Here is a 21,810-nt window from a genome sequence, read left to right on the forward strand (position 1 = left end):
TGCATCACAATTGCTTTATAATTGAAATTCTTTCGATAAAATATGAATACAAAAAAAAAAAAAAACCAACAATGGGTGTGGCCCAAACACTGGAGTCTAGACGTGGCGCAGCAATAAAACTGCTAGCACGTTACAAAGCTAAGCAGGGTCTGATATGGTTTTAATTTGGATGGGTAACCGTGTGTTCAGATTCCAGCATTGCAGGGGGTTGGGTCAGATGACCCTCAGGGTCCCTTCTAACTACAATTCTTTCACTCTTTCCTCATTCCTCATCCTCTTTGCCTTTCACCTCCCTTTCTTTCGCTCTCACATTTATTTGTTGTTACTCACCCCCTTTCATCCCCGCTTTTCTGTTCTCTCATATCTTCTTTCCTTCCATCTTCTCTCCTAATTCTTTCTTTCCTCCCCACCAATGCCCTATATACATCCATTGCACATATTATATACATATGCACGCACAATTTCTACTTCCCTTTAAAAAATCTCAACAACTACAAAAATTATGCTTCCTGTGTGTGACCCACTTTAGGTCTGCATATGACGCACTTATCCCAAGCTAACAGTTTAAGACTAGCAAACCAGGCGTCGTCAACATGTAGTGCCCTGAAGATGTTGGGATACAACCTCCATCATCCCTGACTATTGGCCATGTCGGCTGAGGCAGATGGGAGCTGAGAGTTGCGCACCTCTGAACAAGGCCATGCCAAGGCTCAAAACTACAAACCGCAAGCCCTAGAAGACATAGACTCATGGAACTCGAAAGGGACACCGATGATCATCCAGTCCAACCCCCTGCAATGAAGGAATGTTTTGCCCAATGACCCTGAGATTAAAAGTCTCGTGCATGAACCACTAATAAGATGAAGCGTTTCTGCTCATCCCTGAAAGATCACCTCCACATTGCCTGCATGAAAAACAAGGAATGGCTTACAGATCAAGATGCATGACTTGCCTGCCAGCTTGAGCCCTTGCACATGAAACATGAAACACTGTAAAAAGTAAAAGTAAAGTAAAGGACCCCTGGACGGGTAAGTCCAGTCAAAGGTGACTATGGGATGTGTGGCATTCATCTCGCTTTCAGACCGAGGGAGCCGGCGTTTGTCCACAGACAGTTTTGTGGGTCATGTGGGCAGCAGGACTAAACTGCTTCTGGCGCAACGGGACACCGTGACAGAAACCAGAGCACACGGAAACGCCATTTACCTTCCCGCCACAGCAGGACCTATTTATCTACCGGTACTTGCACTGGCGTGCTTTCAAACTGCTAGGATGGCAGGAGCTGGGACAGAGCAACAGGAGCTCACTTTGTCACGGGGATTCGAACCACCGACCCTCCGATTGGCAAGCCCAAGAGGCTCAGTGGTTTAGACCACGGCGCCACCCATGTCCCTATATGAAACACTGTACTGTGCTGGCAACATATGAGAGGGGAAGTCCCGCAAACTGCCTCCAGGGGGTGCCCTTTCCCCAAATTTGCTCTCAGCAGGAGTAGCTGGCAGGCTGGATCTCCATCCTACCAAAGAGGAGTCTCTATAGTGGGGGGAAAAGAAGCAAAATATACACAGACAAACAGCGTGTTTCTCTCTGCTGCTGACAGTTCTCTTCCCAGGACTTCATATCCCATCCAACTGGTTCCCGTCCCAGTTGTCACTAAGGGTGTCCAGCAGCCGTTGGCGTGCGAGGGCCCTCCGGAGGTGCATGCGATAGTCCTCCATCACCAAATCGTCCCAACGGCGCAGTACGAAGTGGTTTTCACCCAAAGTCAGTCCTGAACACAGGAGCTGGTTCCGCGTCCGGAAGTCTGACACTGTGATCAGCCACCTGTGTGTGGAGATAGGGAAGGGGGAGGCGTTTGTACTCTTATTTATTTAATAAAAAATACTTGTGGACTGCAACTTCCTTAAAAACACACACACACATCAAGAGCTGCATACAACAATGCACACCCTAACAACTACAGACCCTCCAAGTGTCCCTATTTTCCAGAGACAGTCCCTAATTTAGAGAAGCCGTCCTGGTTCCCAATTTGATCCCAGAATGTCCCGCTTTTCCTTAGGACGTCTCTATTTGCATCAGAGAAATGTTGGAGGGTATGGAGTTATCTGACTCCTGAGCCGTCTATATAGGGAAGACTTAAAAAAAAATGTTTAATGTTTTATTATGTTTATATATGTTGGAAGCCACCCAGAATGGCTGGGGCAATCCAGTCAGATGGGCAGGATATAAACAGTAAAATTGCAAACTAAGGCCCAGGGGCCGGATGTGGCCCAATTACCTTCTAAATCCGGCCCACGGACGGTCCGAGAATCAGCGTGTTTTTACATGAGTAGAATGTGTGCTTTTATTTAAAATGCATCTCTGGGTTATTTGTGGGGCATAGGAATTCATTCATTCCCCCCCAAAAAAATATAGTCCCGCCCCCCACAAGGTCTGAGGGACAGTGGACCGGCCCCTTGCTGAAAAACTTTGCTGACCCCTGGTCTAACCTGTTCTTCCGTCCAGCCGTCCCGCAGATCACATTGATGTTCTCAAACTGGATGCTGCGCAGGAGTCCTGACTCAAACGCATCTGGAATGGCTTCCTCTACTGCTGCCAGGACCTCTGCATGGTTCATCTCCTTTTCAGGCTAAAAGGCAAAGGGAGAATCCCAAGTCATCCACTCTGAGCACTCACTATGAGGTGCCAGCAACCTTCTTAAAGGAAGTCTAGGAAACAGGACATGTACAGCTAAGCCACTCTTTCTTTCAGGGTCCTCAGTTACATTAAACTCTGCACTGCACTCTTTTGCGTAAGATATTGTATTCTGGGCACCACGATTTAAGAATTGGAAATGACCCCAAGGGTCATCTAGTCCAACCCCCTGCAATGCAGGAATCTTGGCTTTATAAAGCATCCATGACAGATGGTCATCCAGCCTCTGCTTAAAAGGAAGGAGAGTCCACATCCTCCCGAGGGAGACCATTCCACTGTCTAACAGCTCTAACTGTCAGAAAGTTCTTCTTGCTGTTTAGTCAGAATCTCCTACCTTGTAACTCAAAGCCATTGTTCGAGTCCTACCCTCCAGAACAGAAGAAAATAAGCTTGCTTCATCTTACATGTGACAGTCATGTGACAGCAATATTGTCTTTCTTGAGTTGTACCCCACCCATCTAACTGGGTTGCCCCAGCCACTCTGGGCAGCTTCCAACATACACACAGTAAAACATTCAAAAACTTCCCTAAACAGGCCTGCCCTCAGATGTCTTCTTAAAGTCAGATACAGTGGAACCTCGGTTGTCTAACGCTTCAGAAGCTGAACAATTTGGAACCCGAACACCAACAACCTGGAAGTGAATGCTTCCGTTTTCAAACAATTTTCAGAAGCCGAACATCTTCCAATGAGCATTTTTCATTTTTTCCCCATTGACTTTGCACCCAGCTCTTTGATTCTCGGTTTTCGAACTTTTCAGAAGCCGAACGGTCTTCCGGAACGGATGACGTTCAAAAACTGAGGTTCCACTGTAGTTGTTTATTTCGTTGACGTGTGATGGGAGGGCGTTCCACAGGGCGTGTGCCACTACCGAGAAGGCCCTCTGTCTGGTTCCCTGTACCTTCACTTCTCGCAGGGAGGGAACCGCCAGAAGGCCCTCGGCGCTGGACCTCAGTGTCCGGGCAGAACGATGGGGTGGAGACGCTCCTTCAGGTATACTGGGCCAAGGCCCTTTAGGGCTTTAAATGTCAGCACCAACACTTTGAATTGTGCTTGGAAACATACTGAGAGCCAATGGTAAGCCTTTCAGGACCAGTGTTATATGGTCCCAGCGGCCCAGAGATTCCACACCCCCAGTCTGTTCCTCCCACCTCCCACCAGCCAAATGATTCCTTCCTGAAGACTGACCGGACTCTCCAGACAGAGGCAAAGGGGCCGGGCAGCTGGTGGCTTGGGGAACTTGCGAATACACGGGATTTCCATATCCAGTGCCTCATATTCTGCAATGATCCGCTTCAAGTATTGACGCCTGTGGAGGGGAAGTGAGAAAGAAAGCTGAAATCTCTACACCACACTGTTGATTGGTTTTATCTTAGCTATCTACTACATATTTTGGAAACTTGTTCATTGTCTCTCGACACCTCTTAAGGCAGAGCTGTAGCTCTGGTGGGGAGCAGGGGCTAGCAAGTTTTTTTGCCCCAGGTGAAACCTCCAGAGGGGGCCTGTGTGTGTGTGTCTCTCTGTGTGTGTACGTACACAAATGCACGTGGGGAGGTGTGCCAAACTGGAACTTTGACCCGGGTGAAATAAAGCCTAGTTTATTTGGAAATATATCCTGAGCCTTCAGTATTCTCTCCTTCAGAGGAAACCAAAGCTGGATAACCCTGTCCCTGGAAATTACATTCTTATGACCCAGGAGAACACTGACGTAAATAGTGCTTACGAGGTTTTACGTGGCGGGGGACAGTGCTGTTCCAAGTCAAGGAACAGACAAGAGGTTCCCTCTTCACTCTCGCTTTCCGGCAGAAGAAGGGCTGCAGAAGGAAAAAGAAATGATAAGGATCATCATAAAAATCACATATGGGCAGCATGAAAGACCTGCATTGGCTCCCAGTATGTTTCTGAGCACAGTTCAAAGTGTTGGTACTGACCTTTAAAGCCCTAAATGGCCTCGGCCCAGTCTCCACCCCCATCATTCAGCCTGGACACTGAAGACCAGCTCCAAGGGCCTTCTGGTGGTTCCCTCCCTGCGAGAAGTGAGGTTACAGGGAACCAGGCAGAGGGCCTTCTCAGTAGTGACACCTGCCCTGGGGAACGCCCTCCCACCAGAAGTCAAGGAAATAAACAACTATCGGACTTTTAGAAGATTTTAGAAGGCAGCCCTGTTTAGGGAAGTTTTCAATCTGTGATGTTTAGTTGTGTTTTTAATATTCTGTTGGGAGCTGCCCAGGGTGGCTAGGGAAATCCAGCCAGATGGGCAGGGTATAAATAAATTGTTGTTGTTGTTGTTGTTGTTGTTGTTAACTAAGGGATGCAATGCATCCACAACATTTCATTACACATTTGTTGCATCTGTTTGCTTGTTTATTATTATTATTAATTTACCCAGCCTTCCCTTGCCATACCAGCCCCATAGAGGGTTACATTAAGATAAAACAGGCAGGAGATCCACGCACATCTACGCAAGGTCTGTACAATAAAACGGCCTATCGTTTTATTGCTGGAAATCCCTCCTGCTATAGTCGTGCATGTGTGTACCTGGTTCTGTAGTTGGGCTATCGAGTCTCAGGGCTTGACTGAAGTCTCGGGGTTTTAGCCCCCTTCTCAGGACCAGGAGGGGAAGGAGCTAAATCTGGGATTCAGGTAACCAGGCTATTTTCTCCGACACACACACACACACACACACACACACACACACACTGCCCCCGACTTTATCTCCCCATTCTATAGATCAAACCGGCTATAGCCAATATGGTGCTCTCCAAACAACTTGAACTACCTGCCCCAGCCAGTATAACTCAGGGACGATGGGAACTGTGGTCCAGCAGTGCCTGGTTGCCCGCTGGTTCCCCATCCCTGCACTAGATGCTTGCAGAATTGAGTTCCAGCATCAGCCTGAGCCTTCTCCTGCCTCGCTCCTGGCTGCGCTTCCCACCCCTCAGCTCCCTTCCTCCTCCTCCTCATTTCACTGCTACATTTTTCCTGGCGCAGGTTCAAACTCTACTGTGTTTAGGACTGGATAATTATGTTAAAAGCCGGCGTTGGCAGCATCAGCATCTTCTTCCGATGGGGTGCTGCAGGGAAAGCGGCAGGGAGAAGGAATGTGAGCAGGGCTTTGTCAGCTGAAGCCCCCAATGCTCACGGAGGCCAAGAATGGGGAAGGGCTGTGGCTTAGTGGTAGGGAATCTCATTTCCATTTAGAAGGTTCAATCTGTGCAAGGTTCAACCAAGTCTCCCTATTTTCCAGGGACAGTCCCGGATTTGCAGAAGCCGTCCTGGTTTCTGATTTGATCCCAGAATGTCCCGCTTTCCCTTAAGACGTCCCTACTTTCATCAGAGAAATGATGGAGGTTATGTTAGAATTCCTGCTCCATGATTGCAGTCATGGGATTTTTGTCTTTCATATGACGGTGTATGTTTTGACTCCACAGAGTAGGAAGTGACGGAGACAGGATGTTTGTGTTACTGTGTTCCGTGAAGTGGGACTATTGTCCTTTGCTCTTTTTCTCTTTGCTATCTGATGCTAGAGAGAGAGTGAGCCATGTTGCAGTGCTCCGTGTGTGTTTACATGTAAATAAAGTAGATTAGCCAAAATGCTGAGTTGCTGAGGTCCGTCATGCAATGCTGAGAAGACTTTGCGGATCCCTAAGTCGGTTGGCATCGGTCGCTGTGATGTTTGGGCAGAAGAAAGCTTATGAAGCTCCCGAACGATCGACCAGGAGGGAGGGAACATGCCAGTCGGGCATGTGTCTCTGCCAGGGTCCTACTCGAGTGTAGGCTGAACTCCTGACATGTTATGGAGTTATGCGACTCCTGAGCCATCTGAAGGGACGTTTTTTGATGTTTAATGTTTTATTACATTTTTATATATGTTGGAAGCCACCCAGAGTGGCTGGGGAAATCCAGTCAGATGGGCAGGGTATAAATAGTAAAATTATTATTGTTGTGGAATAGGATGCCTCTGTTTTCATCTGTTGGGGGTTATGTCTTCAAGCAGGCCTGAGGATGACCTCTGCCTGAAATCTTGGAACCTGTTGCCAGTCAATGCAGACGGCATTTAGCTAGATGGTATACAGCTGTTTCCTATGTTCCTAATAGTGGTGTTTCATGTGTCTCGTGACCCTTACTTGGCTCCCACTGGATGCCGGAACTGGAACGCAATTTAGCCCCTTCATTCTCGTCTTCTTGCATCCTAGGGAACAGGGAAAGCAACATGGGTTAAGCCTGCTTGGCAATAACCAAAATGTGACCTCCCCAGTCCCCCCCCCCCAATGCTGTGGCTTTTGCATACGGAGAAAGAGCAGTTGTGCCTTCGACACCTTTTAGATTCTAAAATGAAGAAGGAATCTCTCAATTCCCACCCCCAAATGAATTATTGCATTGATGTAACCAGCGGCGGTTGGCGTGCAGTGGGTTTGTTTATTTTATTTATTTCATAAAACTTACACACTGCTTGACTGTAAAAACCTCAAAGCAGTTTACACAACAGGTTGGTTAGTTTTGTGGCAATTGCACGGCTGTCTGGTGTTTGCACTTCCAGGCAAGGAGAGAGAAGGGACTTGGTTGTGCAAAAGGCAAGGAAGGCCAACAGTAGGTGGCGCCAGAGAGCGAGTGACAGGCAGAGCTAACTGATTCTCATTTTATCTCAATCCTCATCCTATACTGGTCATTTGAAATAAATGTGTTTTAAGCATGTGACACCAGAGGGCGCTGTAGAGCAATGTAAAACCATCAATGTAAAATTGCATTGAGAGCTGTATATTTCTCTTTTTTTAAGCGTTTTTACAGTCAGTGTAGATCCAGCCCCTACTGAGTTCTGCAAAGGCAAAACACAGACTAAGGAGAAGGAAGCTGACAGTCGGTTTCAGCCATCCTAGCTAGGGTTTAAGACAGCAGGAAGGAGGGAAAAAGAAAGAAAGAAAGCAGGCAGGAGGAGGCTGGCAAAGGGCAGACTGGTCGAACACCACTCCCATATCTGCCATAATAAACCGCTGGGTTTCATGCCACATTTTAAATAAGCAACTGCACAGATTAACTTATGGAACTCTCTGCCACAAGAGGCAGCAGTGGTCACTAAGCTTACTTGGCCTTGGAAAGGGCATTAAGGCAAGCATATGTGGAAGGAAAATATGAATAGCTGCTAGGCATGATGACTAAATGCTGGCTCTGGGATTAGAGGCACCCGGCTATGGAGTACCGGAATAATAATAATAATAATAATAATAATAATAATAATAATAATAATGGCTAGCTGAGGCTTTGGTCTTAGCCAGCAGGTTTCTTCTTGTGTTCTTATGTTACCTTTTTTATTTTTGCCTTCCCCAAAGCAGCCCTGATAAATTAGTTGGAATCATCTCATTTTACAAGGAAGAATAAGAAGCTGAGATGGAAGTACACTGAGACTTTTCTGACGTTATCCCGGGCATTTTGAAGCAGCCATACATGTCGTTATGTTTCGCCCTGGGGAGCCTGTGGGCAAACACAGCCTCATCCCAGGAACTGATCTCCCCTCTCCCCATTTCACATTTAGAAGGATTCGCCTGTTAAAGAAATTCGGCACAGTTTGCATTTTAAATCACGAAGCCAAATGCCCCGATTTGCACCCCCACCCCGTCCAAACAATAACGTGAGCCAAAATCCAGCCACCCTTTGAAAGCCTCACCTCTCCAAATTTTGTGATGCAGTCCTCCAGCCGCAAAATGTGTCTGTTGGGGGAAAGCTTTCATACAAATGCAGATATTCGCGTGACAGCGACATACAGGAATGCATTACAGTATATCAGTGGAAATCGCTTGCAAAAAAAAATATGTGTACATTGGGCAAAATTCATAACGTACATAAATATGCATGTGTCTATTAAGAGAGATCTGCACTAGAATGCTGAGGAATCGGCACTGTGACTTTTTATTTTGTTTTACAGTTTTGTAAACCTATGGGGAAGTGTGGCGACCTGGACTGAAGACTGAAAAATGAGAAAAACCACTCCTGTTCTCCATATAGATCAGGGACATCATGTTGGGAGACATTTACATTGCAGGGAGGAGGATCAATTGCCATGGGGAGGGCAGTCAGGGCTTGCATAGAAAGAAACCAGCTGCATGGATTGTTTTTTATTCCCAACACGTTTTGATCTGTACTCTTCCTCAGCAGGGTAATAAGGACTGTTCTAAGACAGGGTAATAAGGACTGTTTAAACATGCTTCAAAGCAGCAGCTTAACTCAAGCCGCCCCGTCTGGCTCCTGCAATCAGGGCAAATTTACTTTAACACGTGTTCCAGTCCTTCAATCACAGGGTACTGGAGCGCCCAGTGCCCCAGTTTCCAAACCTGGCACCTCCAGTTAAAAAAAGGCTCAGATAGCCGATAGACCTCTCTGTCTGAAGACCCCGGTGAGCCACTGCTCACCAAACTTTGTTTCCCAAACTTTGGTCTCCAGCAGTTGTTTATACTACAACTCCCATCATCCATAGCTAGCAGGACCAGTGGTGAGGGATGATGGGAGTTGTAGTCCCCCAAACAGCTGGAGACCCAGGTTTGGGAAACCCTGGAGCAGATCATGCTACAGGTGTGAGGAACCTTTGGACCTCCAGATGTCGTTGAACCACAACTCCTATCATCCCTGGCTATTGGCTGACTGTGGCTGGAGCTGATGGGAGTTTTAGTTGAACAACTTCCCATAGCTTCTGGACTGGGCGAGATGGACAAGCCATCGGCCGTGGAATAAGGCGGATTCCTTGGAACAGGACAAAGGGTCTATCAAAGAACCTGGTCGTTCAGTTGGTAGAGCAAGAGACTCTCAATCTCAGGGTTGTGGATTTGAGCTTTGGAATAGATTCCTGCATGGTAGGAGGTTGGATTAGATTACCCTTGTGGTCTCTTCCAACTCTACAATTCTATGATCCGATTATTCTGTGAAAAGAAGATAACCACAGCAATATTGGAGCTGGGACTCAGCTACATTAGTGAAGAAAATGTGCTTTATATGAGTTCTAGCACTGTGACACCAGATGGCTCTGTGGAGTCCTGTCTTTCGCCAGCGTGATTTCCCTTAATGAAGTTTACAACACGTTTCCTGAAAGGCCTTTTTTGATGGGTCTAGATGCAGCCTTACAGTTGATTCCCAGGTCCTTCCCTGCACAAATGGAAACCTAAAAAGGAACTGAAGTTTATATGCCCCTGCACCCCAAAATAAGCTTTAATCTATCTCAATAACACAAACATCCCATGCCCCTTTGGAGATCCGCAGTAATACTCCAGTCAAACTGGGGGGGGGGGGGGCTGCAACACCAATTGCTACATGATGAGCCCAGATGGCACTTACAAAGAAGGATTGGAGGAGAGTGCACCCCATGATAAGCTTTGGGCCACCCCATAAACCTTAGTTCCTTTCAAAAAGTCTACTGACTGAGCTCTTTTTTGAACATTTGTGCAAGTACGGAACTGGGAACTAGTAACCAAATTCATAATAGTACACATAGCTAGGTAAGGATAGGAAACCCGTGGCCATTGAGAGGTTAAAAAAAGGGTTTTTAGGATATAAATATGGATGATTGTCAGAGACGCTGAAGGAAGTTCAAAAAGAGATGATTTGTTAAAATTTGGTTAAAAATGTATAATTGTATGGAAAACTAATAAAAATTTATTGGCAAAAAAAAAGAGAGAGGTTAAAAAAAGGTAAAGGTAAAGGACCCCTGACAGTTCAGTCGCGAATGACTCTGGGGTTGCAGCACTCATCTCGCTTTATTGGCCAAGGGAGTCGGTGTACAGCTTCCGGGTCATGTGGCAGCATGACTAAGCCGCTTCTGGCGAACCAGAGCAGCACATGGAAATGCCATTTACCTTCCTGCCGGAGCAGTACCTATTTATCTACTTGCACTTTGACATGCTTTCGAACTGCTAGGTTGGCAGGAGTTGGGACCGAGCAACAGGCGCTCACCCCATTGCGGGGGTTCGAACTGCCAACCTTCTAATCGGCAAACCCTAGGCTCACCATCCCTAACTATTGGCCCTACTGACTACAGCTGATGGGAGCAGGAATCCAACCACACCTGGAGAGGCACAAGGATCCCCCACCCCTGCAGTAAACCTGCCCTCTAGCACCTGCCACCCAAACCACTCAGTCGCTCCCCAAAACAACATGGCATCCTCTGGAATGAATAGGCTATGGAGGCAGATTCTCCCAGTTCAAGGCCTCCACAAGGCTGGCATCCATGCCTAGCCTCCTCCAGCTAACCTTATCTTTTTTTCTGGTTTAAGAGGATTCAGCCTTCCAGCAGGCCAACAGCAAAGATTCAAAACCAGTTCCGGGGTTCCAGAATGCTGACTCCACTGCAAGGGAGGGGGATGTAGAAGATGGGGAGACTGCCAGCAGGTGGAACCAGAGCCAATGGCATGCAGAGCCAGCTCATTGTCAGAAGCGAGCCTGCAGCAAATCACACAGAGTGGGTGAAATTATCTCCTTATTAGAAATGCAGGATCCACACAGGCATACTGGGCCTCATGAGCAGGTAGGTCTTGCCCCCCCCCCCATATGAGGCAGTTGCAGAAACTAAAGTTCCCCACCTTCCCACAGTCACCTAAGTCTATTCCCCTTCCGGGGGGTTTTCCAAGCAATATGAGACTATGCCAGCATACCTGCCTTTGCTCCTTCCGCTTCATGCCTCTCCTGGTCCTGGGAGACCAGGAGGGAGGGGAGCTTGTCACAGCAGGAGGGGAGATCCCCATGCTCCTTCAGCAGCCTGACTCATCTCTGCCTCTTGGCCTCTCATCTTCCCTGCTTCTGCTTCTGCTTCTGCACTTCAGTTTTCCGCAGATTCTCCCCGTTACCTCTTCAGTTTCCAACTCCTCCTCCCAGTCTTCTCCCTCTGACCACTCATTGACATCCTACCACCAATCCCCTGGTACTGAGCCTTCTTCCCTTGGGGGTTCCCAAGCTGCTTCCTCCCACCATTCTTCTGTATCCATCGTCCAACCAGTCAACGTTGTCGTTAGTCCTGTTGACATTTCCATTCCACCTTAAGGAACAGACATGGGATTGCCATGTGTCACATGTCTGTTTACATTCCAGCACACTATGCTGGGAAATTCCGTTGTGTGTATAGTTTTTGCTTTTAGCTGTTCTCTCTGAGACGACATGAGAGAGAGACGACATGTTTCTTTGTCCTGATTTATGATTAATAAATCTTTAGCTGTAGAATGCTTCCACAAGCCTCACGCCTATTCTGTGTGCGCAGTTCGATCTGCTGATAGTGTGCCCTGGCTCTAAAGCGCAGGTCGCTGATTTACATCGGAGCAGAGGTGATGGTCTTTGCAGCGGGATGGTTGGAAGGGAATGACCCAGCAGAGGCTTGCCTCCCGGCCCTCTGCATGTTGACAAGTCCAACTCGCTGATGTAGTTAGGTTAGGCTGTGTTGTTTAGTCGTTTAGTTGTGTCCGACTCTTCGTGACCCCATGGACCAGAGCACGCCAGGCACTCCTGTCTTCCACTGCCTCCCGCAGTTTGGTCAAACTCATGCTGGTAGCTTCGAGAAGACTATCCAACCATCTCGTCCTCTGTCGTCCCCTTCTCCTTGTGCCCTCCATCTTTCCCAACATCAGGGTCTTTTCCAGGGAGTCTTCTCTTCTCACGAGGTGGCCAAAGTACTGGAGCCTCAGCTTCAGGATCTGTCCTTCCAGTGAGCACTCAGGGCTGATTTCCATCAGAATGGAGAGGTTTGATCTTCTTGCAGTCCATGGGACTCTCAAGAGTCTCCTTCAGCACCATAATTCAAAAGCATCAATTCTTCGGCGATCAGCCTTCTTTATGGTCCAGCTCTCACTTCCATTAGGTTAGGCTATATAGACTTAAATATCTTACAGGAGAGAGGCTCTTCAGAGGATGCTGAATCTTACTTTGCTTACTTCAGAATGTGGCAAGCCAGCCCCACTGCATTTGGGGGTCCACCAGCTCATTCTGCTTAGTGGAGTCTGGGACCTTCCCCCCCCCCCCAAGTCCTACCCTGATGGTGCCACTGCCTGCTTCCTCTTTCGGTAGCACACACAGCCAGCAAAGCCCTTCAGTGAACCACATGCAAGGTAAATGCCATTCCCTGTCCTACCATTAACAAGAAAACTGCAGCGGTTTTAATTAAGTTGCCTCTTTGGAAGGGTCTCTGGCTCTGCAGCATCTCTCCCATTTATGCTGAGATGCATAATAGACAGAGAGCTATTCGGAGACCCCGGTAATATTTGCAGTTCCATTTGCCAATCACCTTGTTGCAGAGTGCCAAAGATTAGCTAGCAGCCTGGGAAAAGAATTAAGTTGCTGAAAGTTCCGAGGAGTGAATTGCTTTTCCAAATAGCCATTAAAATGTGTTTCAGAGCACTTAGTTGTTTTCATAATGTTTTTTTCGGGATATTCCCCAAAAGCCCTCCACCCCCATCCAAAAGATTGCATTTCCCAATGTTCTGTGACCTTGAAATGCATTGAAATGGCCAGGGAGACTGACCCAATACCTGCATATAGGGATTGGGAGTAAATCTGTTTCAGATCGCATTCATAGGTGATCCTACCTAATTCACACTTTGCATACCAAAATGGTACAGTGGTACCTCTGGTTAAGAACTTAATTAGTTCTGGAGGTCCGTTCTTAACCTGAAACTGTTCTTAACCTGAAGCACCACTTTAGCTAATGGGGCCTCCTGCTGCCGCTGTGCAATTTCTGTTCTCATCCTGAAGCAAAGTTCTTAACCCGAGGTACTATTTCTGAGTTAGTGGAGTCTATAACCTGAAGCGTCTGTAACCCGAGGTACCACTGTATTTGAAATTTGCACTTCTCTGAATTTTGCAATTCAGATCTCTAGGCAAGTAATGTGTACAAGAAATCATTTGCTAGGGCACTAGTCTCTGGCCGTTTCAGACCCACTTTAAACCCAAACATGCACTTAGGGTCGCATGTCTTAATCTTTTACCATATATTTGCTCCTGTTGCAACCCACCTTGGATCAGGCCATGACCCCACTAATGGGTCTTGACCTACAAGCTGAAGCCCAGTGTACCAGGGACAGTGGGCTTAAACATGCATACTCTGGCATACTACCCTGAACACTTTGCAGGGGGTTGGACTAGATGACCCTCATGTTCCCTTCCAACTCTACAGTTCTATGATTAATAAATATATAACGTGTTTCATATTTGAAAATACATAATATAAGGAGAAATTGTTTGATAACATAAATATAAATTAGGGGAAATTGCATAGACACATGTATGTGCATATTCTATGATTAGTAAATGTATAACGTGTTTCATATATGCATATATGAAAACACATTATATAAGGAGAAATTGCTTGATAACATAAATATAAATTAGGGGAAATTGCACAGACACATGTATGTGTTTATTGGAAGGAATCCTCACTGAAAAGCTAATGAATGTTAATTTTCTAATTGCTAACTGATGTGGAACTATGGAGAACTGAATTTAAGATTGGGGAGAAGATGGAAAATGGAGGGAAACCAACACTGACAGATTCACCCACCCTGAATGAAACATCAGTACCCCACGGTCAATTGCAAGCTTGACTCAGCTCAGCGCGGTTCATTCTTTGGCAGCAAAGCTCTGCTCTCAAGACATGGTAAGCAAGACGGGACAACGGCACAGTTGGTTGCCAATGCTAGGTCTTCCTGGTAGACAGGTTGGGCCTCTCCACCCTGGGTGACCTGCGCCTAGTCCCTCTAATCTGTCCAACAAACCTAATTCACAGGGTTGTTGTGAGGATATAAAAGGGGGGGAAATTGTGAGCTCCTTGGAGGAAAGGGAGACTCAAACATATCAAAGAAAAATACATTAAATGCTCAAGTTAAAGCCTTTTTATTCTCTCAGGCTTTTGGCGAGCGCTGACATGATCCTTCTGTCATCTGTCGCCTGCCCACTTTGCTGCTGCCTGTTCTTTTCCTATTGTGTGTGAGGGGGTGGGGGTGTGTAGGATTATCGTTTCACCTTATATGGCTTTCCATTGTCATTCTTTTATTTTTGGATTCTAAGGCATGTGGTATGGTTCTCAGAGTACTGGCCTAAGGCCAGGAGGAGTTGGGTTCAAATCCCTGTTCAGCCACAAAGCTTGCTGGTTGATTTTAAACCAGGCACAATCTCTAAGGATAAAATGAAATGGAGGAGGACCACATTGGTGCCTTCAGTTCCTTAGAGGAAGGAATCCAAATAAAGCATATTCCACTCACAAGACTACAATTCCCAGAGTTCCCTGTGAGGAATCGTTAAACCATTATGTCAACTGGAACTCTATGAAGGGAATGGGAGTCTCCTAATAACTATCAGCACCCTTAAGAAACTGCATCTCTCACAGTTCTTTGGGGGAAACCGTGACTGTTCAGATTAGTATCATAGTATTTTAAATGTATGGAGTGAATGTGAGCAATGTTGAGACAGAGGAACTAATAAGTCTGACTTGGTCTAAGGCAACTTCCTATGGCTAATCAGATGACTTTGTCCGCCAGCATGGAGGACCAGGGATGGCTGATTCCCCTTGGGGCTGGTAGGGCAGAAAGTGTTGGTTTTCATACTTTTGTTTGGTTAAAAGAATAAAGCACGAGGTAGAAAAATAAAAAAGAGAATTTCCTGGAAGCCTAGATCCAGGTTAGGGGCAAGTACGGTACTCTTTGGTGAGAGAGTCCCAGCAGAGATTTAAAATCACAAGCCATGCAGCAAAGTAAATGTGAGTGGACATATAGGCTTAGACCTTTAAAATATTCCCTACTAAGTTGCTTCCAAAATTCCCCACCTTCCTTAGCAAAGAAAGAGACCGCACATTTGGTAAGTTAAAAATGGCTTACTTACAAATAAATAAATAATTTTAATTTATATCCCGCCCATCTGGTTGGGTTGCCCCAGCCACTCTGGGCGGCTTCCAACACATATAAAAACATAATAAAACATCAAACGTTAATAATAACCACCTGATCCAATATAAAAAACTCACAATAACTTTAAACAACTTATATCAAATACAACAAACATTAAAGAATCCATTAGAATTACAAACGCTTCAAAGGCCAGATTCATGTTCTTTTCCATACAGTAGCAAGATAGGCAGAAAAACTTATGTCAGTTCCAGAGTGATAAATGTTTCTGAATTATTGGTACAGAAAAACAAAGGTGGCTTGCTTAAGCCATGTGGTCTAGATTTGGAGCATCGAGCTTAGACCTCTTACTGGTAGGGTTCACATAGTAGAAGTGAGATTGGTAGCCCTTCCTGCCAAGGAAGGAAGTGCGACTTAGGTAGGCCTGGCAGAACAGCTTACTCTATGGTCTTAACCCCTTCATGTATTAACCAGAGTTCAGCATGCTGGTTTATAAGGCTGATTTATCCCACAGAATTCCATTCTCCCTCCCTCCCACCTAGTTTTCTGCTTCCCCTGCCTGCCCCAACAGCCGGCCAGCATCCCACATCCACTGAGCATGCTCAGTGTGTTCCCCCTTCCATTCCTAGGATTTCTCCTTGGAGTCTTAAGATTATTTACTAATTTACTTTCAGAAAGCATTTATATCACTCAAGAGCCCCATAAGAGCAATTTACATAAAAGAACCAAGCAAAAAACAAAACAAAACCCCAAACCCCCGCACCCATTAATTAACGAGAATGAAAAGGAAAAACCTTAAAATCAAATGGAGCAGAGCTAAAACCTTCACTCCTATATTAAAAGCCATTAAGAACCACACAGAATAAGAGTATTTTTACTGCCCACTGAAATGCTAGCTGGCTTCGGCCTAGCCTCACCACTTAACAGATTAAAGGCATTAAAAACTTCCCTATACAGAATTGACTTCAGACAGCTTGGGGGTTGGACAACTCCATACCCTCCAGCATTTCTCCAGTGAAATCGGGGACATCCTAAGGAAAAGTGGGACATTCTGCGATCAAATCGGAAACCGGGACGGCTTCTCTAAATCTTGTGTCTGGGTTTTCACTTTTCGAAATATGGCAACCCTAGTTACTATGCAACCCAGCCCTCTCTATTAAGCCCTCCATTCAGGCAAGCAAGAGGAATTATCAAAGGAACCTGCAGCCAGGCAGAGGAAGGCCAGCAGACTAAGGTCTGGAGAGGGAGATTTTGGCTGGGGAGGGGTGTGTGGCCTGGAAAGAGACCCAAAAACAAAGCACAAGAGGACTGCATTTGGCAATTGTGGCTCCCCACCCCTCAGCATGTAAGGTCTGGGCTACCCCCAAGACACACGGCTGCCTGAAGCCTCTGCATACAGAAACTGACTGGACCGGTAGTCAAACCTTCCTTCAAAACTTGCAATGGAACAACTACAGCACCAAAACGCAGCATGGCAGCTTGCAGGGCCCTGTGCTCTGTCCTTCCATGCCCTGACTCCCTCCCCAACATCCTCTGCTGCCCGAGGCGGTTGCCTCCCTCTGCCTAATGACAGAGCCGGCCCCGTGTTCCTACATGGATGTTCCATTAGCGATCATGTCTAACAGCTGTTGATCAGGCCCCCTTTTTCAAAAGCTAATGGCTACCTTCCACCGCACCCTGCGGTGGTACGCATTCCTCGTGCTAATTGTGCATTCTGTAACCGACTTTCGTGGGGTTCTGGTACAATGAGACAGAAAAGGGAAGGGAAATCTTCCCGATCCGTGGTTGTCAGCCAGAGATCTTGGTTGTAGCCCAAGTTCTGCAGAGAGTCTTTAGAAAAACCAGCATTCACTGCTCTTGACATAAACTACAAATAGAATCAGAGAAGGGAGATGCAATGCTGTTGCAGACAGAGCAAGACCTTTTCCCTTCACGGACTGCTGAGCTGAAGGACTGCCTGCTTCCCCTTGGATGGATCAGAGCCTCCCAACTCTTGGGAGCTGCTTCTTTCATCCTGGCGCAAGCAACAGCTTTCCTATTGATAAAGTATCATTTCCTGGAACCAAATTCTTTCCCCGCTGCCAACTTTGTTCTCTTTGCCACCGACGTTTTCGAGCCAACTTGCAGATCAAAATAAGCACAGCGCAAGTGTGGCCTCTTTTTGTGGAGGTGTGCAGAGATGCCACACGCAGCAAAGAATAAATGGTGCATCTCTTTCTCTCTGTGCCGCAACTCAGCCCACATTTATCTGGACACAACTGTCTGCTTTGCAAAGTAAGCCTTGCTGTGGTGTAGTGAAACCTGATGATATTTGCCAAGCCAGACAGGCAGAGGAACTACTGGTTAAATCAGGTGTGATGTCAAGTAAAGGTGGGGCTGCCTTCACCATAGGAGCAAGCTCTTAGGGGCCAAGGTACCTTCAGCCCCCCCATAAAAATAATCTAGGGAGCTGGACTCCCCCAAGTTGATGGGCATTTCCAGGTTGTTGTGTTTTTTAAAGCAGGAACTTGGGGATACGTACCATTTTAAAGTTATATATATATATATATATATATATATATATATATATATATATTTGTCTGTGGGAGCTGGAACACATATACACCCAATGCCTGAGCCCCAAATCCACCTGCATCTGGAATCAATAAAGTTGCAGCCATTTCTAATTCAGATCATTGTGTGCTTGAGTTTATTAATCACATCTTACATTTAGCCACTGCTCAGGGGCTGGGAATGGCACTGCGACCGGGCTCGCAACAAACAAACAAGCAAACAAACAAACTTTGTGGTGAGTGTTAAGTTGTGGATGAACATATCAGACGACACAGCGATTCTTCAAACAGCTCTTGTTTATTCACAGGCCAGAACAGAACTGAACTGAAGGGTTCAGCCAGCCTGCTTATATAGAGCTCCACTAGAACGCAACAGTAACCATTTTCTGTAACTATCCAATCACTGAACGTCACTTTCAATCCCTTATTTGCATATGTGGACCTGAGTGAAAACTATCTACAGTGTCCCCCTGCTGGCCCAGGGTGAGAACTTCAGTACCTAACAGTGAGTTCCCCCACCTTTATTCCAGAAAAAAAGCTCTGGGCATTGCCATTCAAATGGTGTGTGTGCACTGCATCATGGGATCAATTATGTGGGGCAGGGCTTACCTGCCCCCCATCCCCTATTTTACTCAAGTTCACACCCCTGCTCACCATTGGTTTCCAAATGGTTTGCAGTGGAATGGCTTGTAAGGCGGATTCAAAGCAATGTCTCTCAATGCCCACCAGCTGATCGACACCGAAAGACTTTGCCCTTGAAGTCCCTTTGCTGGTGGTTTTGGTACAAACTGCTCACAGACTTCAGACTCTTAGCACCAATTGCCAATATCTCTTGGTGATAGCCCAGAGACATCACCTCTGAGGTCCCTTTCCAAACCATTTGTATTGTTGCCCCTTAGGCCATTGGCGAGGCACCCGACGTCAGAATGATGTTGGGTGATTGACAGGTGGGTGGTCCTGCCCACCTATCAAAGGTGCTCTGCAACTGGCAAAGGGTTAGATCTAGTGCAGAGGTCGCCAGGCTTTGGGCGACAATGGGCACATCTATAATTCTCACCAAGTGCCATGGGCCTCAATTGCAAAATAGCTACCACTGGAGTGTGGCATAAAACACACAGCACTGAGCTATGACCCCCTCTCTAAGCTGTTCTTGTTGTCCGGTGTGCAAGTACTTCCTTCTCCTTCGTCACCACCCCTATTACAGATGAGGTTAAGCTAGCAACCTTTCCTTCTGGTCTCCCACCACACCATCAGCCAGATGTGGAAGGGAAGTGATTGACTGGTTGGCCCATTGCCATGGATACAGTTGCCATGGAAATAATGGTTCATGTTGCTGCCCTAGCCCCTTTCCTCCGTAGTGCTCTCCTAAGCATGGGTTCAGTGGCTACAAGTGGTGGAGGCTGGGGCAGCTGGGAATTCCAGCTTCTCCGAGAGGCTCAAATGAGTTATTGCATGCTGCTGGGAGAGAAAGCTGGAAACGCAGAATTTCATGTTCTCAGCAGGAAGAAGATCAATGAGTCGCTATACATCAAGGGGAAGGGGAGGGGGGGATAAGAGAATTGGGACTCCCAAGTTCTCTGAGTGTGGAAGGAAAGCAACCAAAGGAATTTCCTCAGAAGGGATTGCAAGTTGTAGGTCTGGGAGAAGGAAGAGGGAGAGAATAGGTGGAAGGCAGAGAAAAGAGTCAGGACGATTTCCCCAGGGTAGGTGTTTGATCCATAACCTCCAAGTGTCCTGATTTTCCAGGGATAGTCCCAGAATTACGAAAACCATCCCGGCTTCTGATTTGATCCCAGAATGTCCCTATTTCCCCTGCCAGTGCTGCTGCAGCAGAGCTCAGGGAAGAGGATGAGCTGGTACTTGTCCCCAGTGGTGGCGGCGAGGGAACGTCCTGTTGCCTCTCTGTGGTTGCTGCTGCCGGCCTCCTCGCCTGGGCAGCTCGTAGTGGCTGCTGGAGAGCAGGAGAGGAGCAGGAGAGGCTGCCATTGCTGAGGCCCAGCCCCGTGTGATGCCCTGTCTCTGAGGTGCAGGCAGAGAGCAGGGTCGCCCTGGGCAGGAAGAAAGGGGGAGTGGAACAGAACATAAAGAGTTTAATTTTTTTAAAAAAATGCTTTGTGCATCCGTGTCTAATCTTGACCCTTTCAAAAAGTTATTTATTGGTGTGTGTTTTTCTTGTTGTAAATCTGCCAAGGATAAAAACAAAATAACATCAGGATTCTTATTTTTTTAATCATTTTAATTTGATTTTACAAATATAAAATTTTCACAATCCAAATACATATCCATATATTGAGATTACTCTGAATCTCGCGACTTCCATGGGGTCCTATTCTCAACATTTACAACTGCATATTATTGATTCATATCAATCCATATTATCCATGGCCACTGGTCCCATCACCTCCTGGCAAATAGAAGGGGAAGAAATGGAGGCAGTGAGAGATTTTACTTTCTTGGGCTAATGATCACTGCAGATGGTGACAGCAGCCATGAAATTAAAAGATGCCTGCTTCTTGGGAGAAAAGCAATGAGAAACCTAGACAGCATCTTAAAAAGTAGAGACATCACCTTGCCAACAAAGGTCCGTATAGTAAAAGCTATGGTTTTCCCAGTAGTGATGTATGGAAGTGAAAGCTGGACCATAAAGAAGGCTGATCGCCGAAGAATTGATGCTTTTGAATTATGGTGCTGGAGGAGACTCTTGAGAGTCCCATGGACTGCAAGAGGATCAAACCTCTCCATTCTCAAGGAAATCAGCCCTGAGTGCTCACTGGAAGGACAGATTGTGAAGCTGAGGCTCCAATACTTTGGCCACCTCATGAGAAGAGAAGACTCCCTGGAAAAGACCCTGATGTTCGGAAAGATTGAGGGCACAAGGAGAAGGGGACGACAGAGGACGAGATGGTTGGACAGTGTTCTCAAAGCTACCAGCATGAGTTTGACCAAACTGCGGGAGGCAGTGGAAGACAGAAGTGCCTGGCGTGCTCTGGTCCATGGGGTCACGAAGAGTCAGACATGACTAAACGACTAAACAACAACAACAACAACAACAAATATTATCCATGGTATTTGTTACATAACAAGTCAAATTAAAATCCTGCTAATGTTTCCATCTGCTTAGAGTGGTCTCCTAGATAACTTACAATTTTTTCCCATTCTTTTTTTAACGTTTTTGTCCTCTTGGTTCCTGAGTTTTTCCAGTCAGCTTTGCCATTTCGGCTTGGTTTGCCATTCCTCTCTGGTTGGGGCTTTGTCTTCTTTCCATCTCTGGGCTAGTAACACGGATTCTGATTGGCTGTTGTCCCAAACATAAAAAATCTTTTCTGCTCCTTTGGGATGTCGGTACCTATAATTCCTAATAAGAAAGCTTCTGGGTGTTTTTTTTTTAACAAAGGTTATTGTAAACATTTTTTTCCCCTTTTCATTATATATAATCTCCCAGACTGCTTTTATTACAAGTCCGCCACATATGATAAAGGGTACCTTCTTTTTCTTTACCATTTCGAGCAGGTATTTGTACTAACATAGAATAACATCAGGATTAAGGGGTTTTCTCAGGACGGTGGAGGGTGTGTATTCTGCGTCTTGTCGGTGTAACTCACCCTTCTTCTGATAGGGAATGCTCTGCAGTGAGAGGAGAGGGACAAAAATGGGAGATTGAGGAATCCAGTTGCAGGGAATTGACCATCAGCTATCCTACCTGGGGGCT

General features: G+C 46.4%; 1 protein-coding gene across 4 annotated transcripts; it reads right to left on the bottom strand.

Moving 5' to 3' along the window:
- Positions 1-1,577: 1,577 nt before the first annotated feature.
- LOC308460540 (uncharacterized protein C19orf81 homolog) lies at positions 1,578-11,054 on the bottom strand. 4 transcript variants are annotated; one of them, XM_080977092.1, is made up of 7 exons: positions 10,922-10,991; positions 8,352-8,480; positions 6,817-6,881; positions 4,413-4,503; positions 3,878-3,998; positions 2,487-2,626; positions 1,578-1,821 (listed from the first exon to the last, which is right to left on the bottom strand). In XM_080977092.1, exons 2-7 carry the CDS (start codon positions 8,456-8,458, stop codon positions 1,614-1,616), a joined length of 732 nt encoding a protein of 243 aa, XP_080833218.1. In that variant the 5' UTR covers positions 8,459-8,480; positions 10,922-10,991; the 3' UTR covers positions 1,578-1,613. The 4 variants fall into 4 exon arrangements, with proteins under 4 accessions (XP_080833218.1, XP_080833220.1, XP_080833221.1 ...); XM_080977094.1 differs by having other exon boundaries at positions 8,352-8,394; positions 10,922-10,969; XM_080977095.1 differs by lacking the exon at positions 8,352-8,480 and having other exon boundaries at positions 10,922-11,054.
- Between the last annotated feature and the right edge of the window lie 10,756 nt (positions 11,055-21,810).

Source organism: Podarcis pityusensis, assembly GCF_964106645.2.
Source record: "Podarcis pityusensis genome assembly, chromosome: 13".
Lineage (NCBI taxonomy): Eukaryota > Metazoa > Chordata > Lepidosauria > Squamata > Lacertidae > Podarcis > Podarcis pityusensis.

What these genes read in the sequence shown, in the direction of transcription:
- LOC308460540 (XM_080977092.1), bottom strand. Translation starts at nt 8,458, where the DNA reads ATGCATTCCTGTATGTCGCTGTCACGCGAATATCTGCATTTGTATGAA. An exon ending in CGGCATCCAGTGGGAGCCAA is followed by an intron (nt 4,504 to 6,816) that starts GTAAGGGTCACG and finishes TTCCTTCTGCAG; the next exon opens with CCCTTCTTCTGCCGGAAAGC. An exon ending in ACGGCTGGACGGAAGAACAG is followed by an intron (nt 1,822 to 2,486) that starts GTTAGACCAGGG and finishes CTCCACACACAG; the next exon opens with GTGGCTGATCACAGTGTCAG.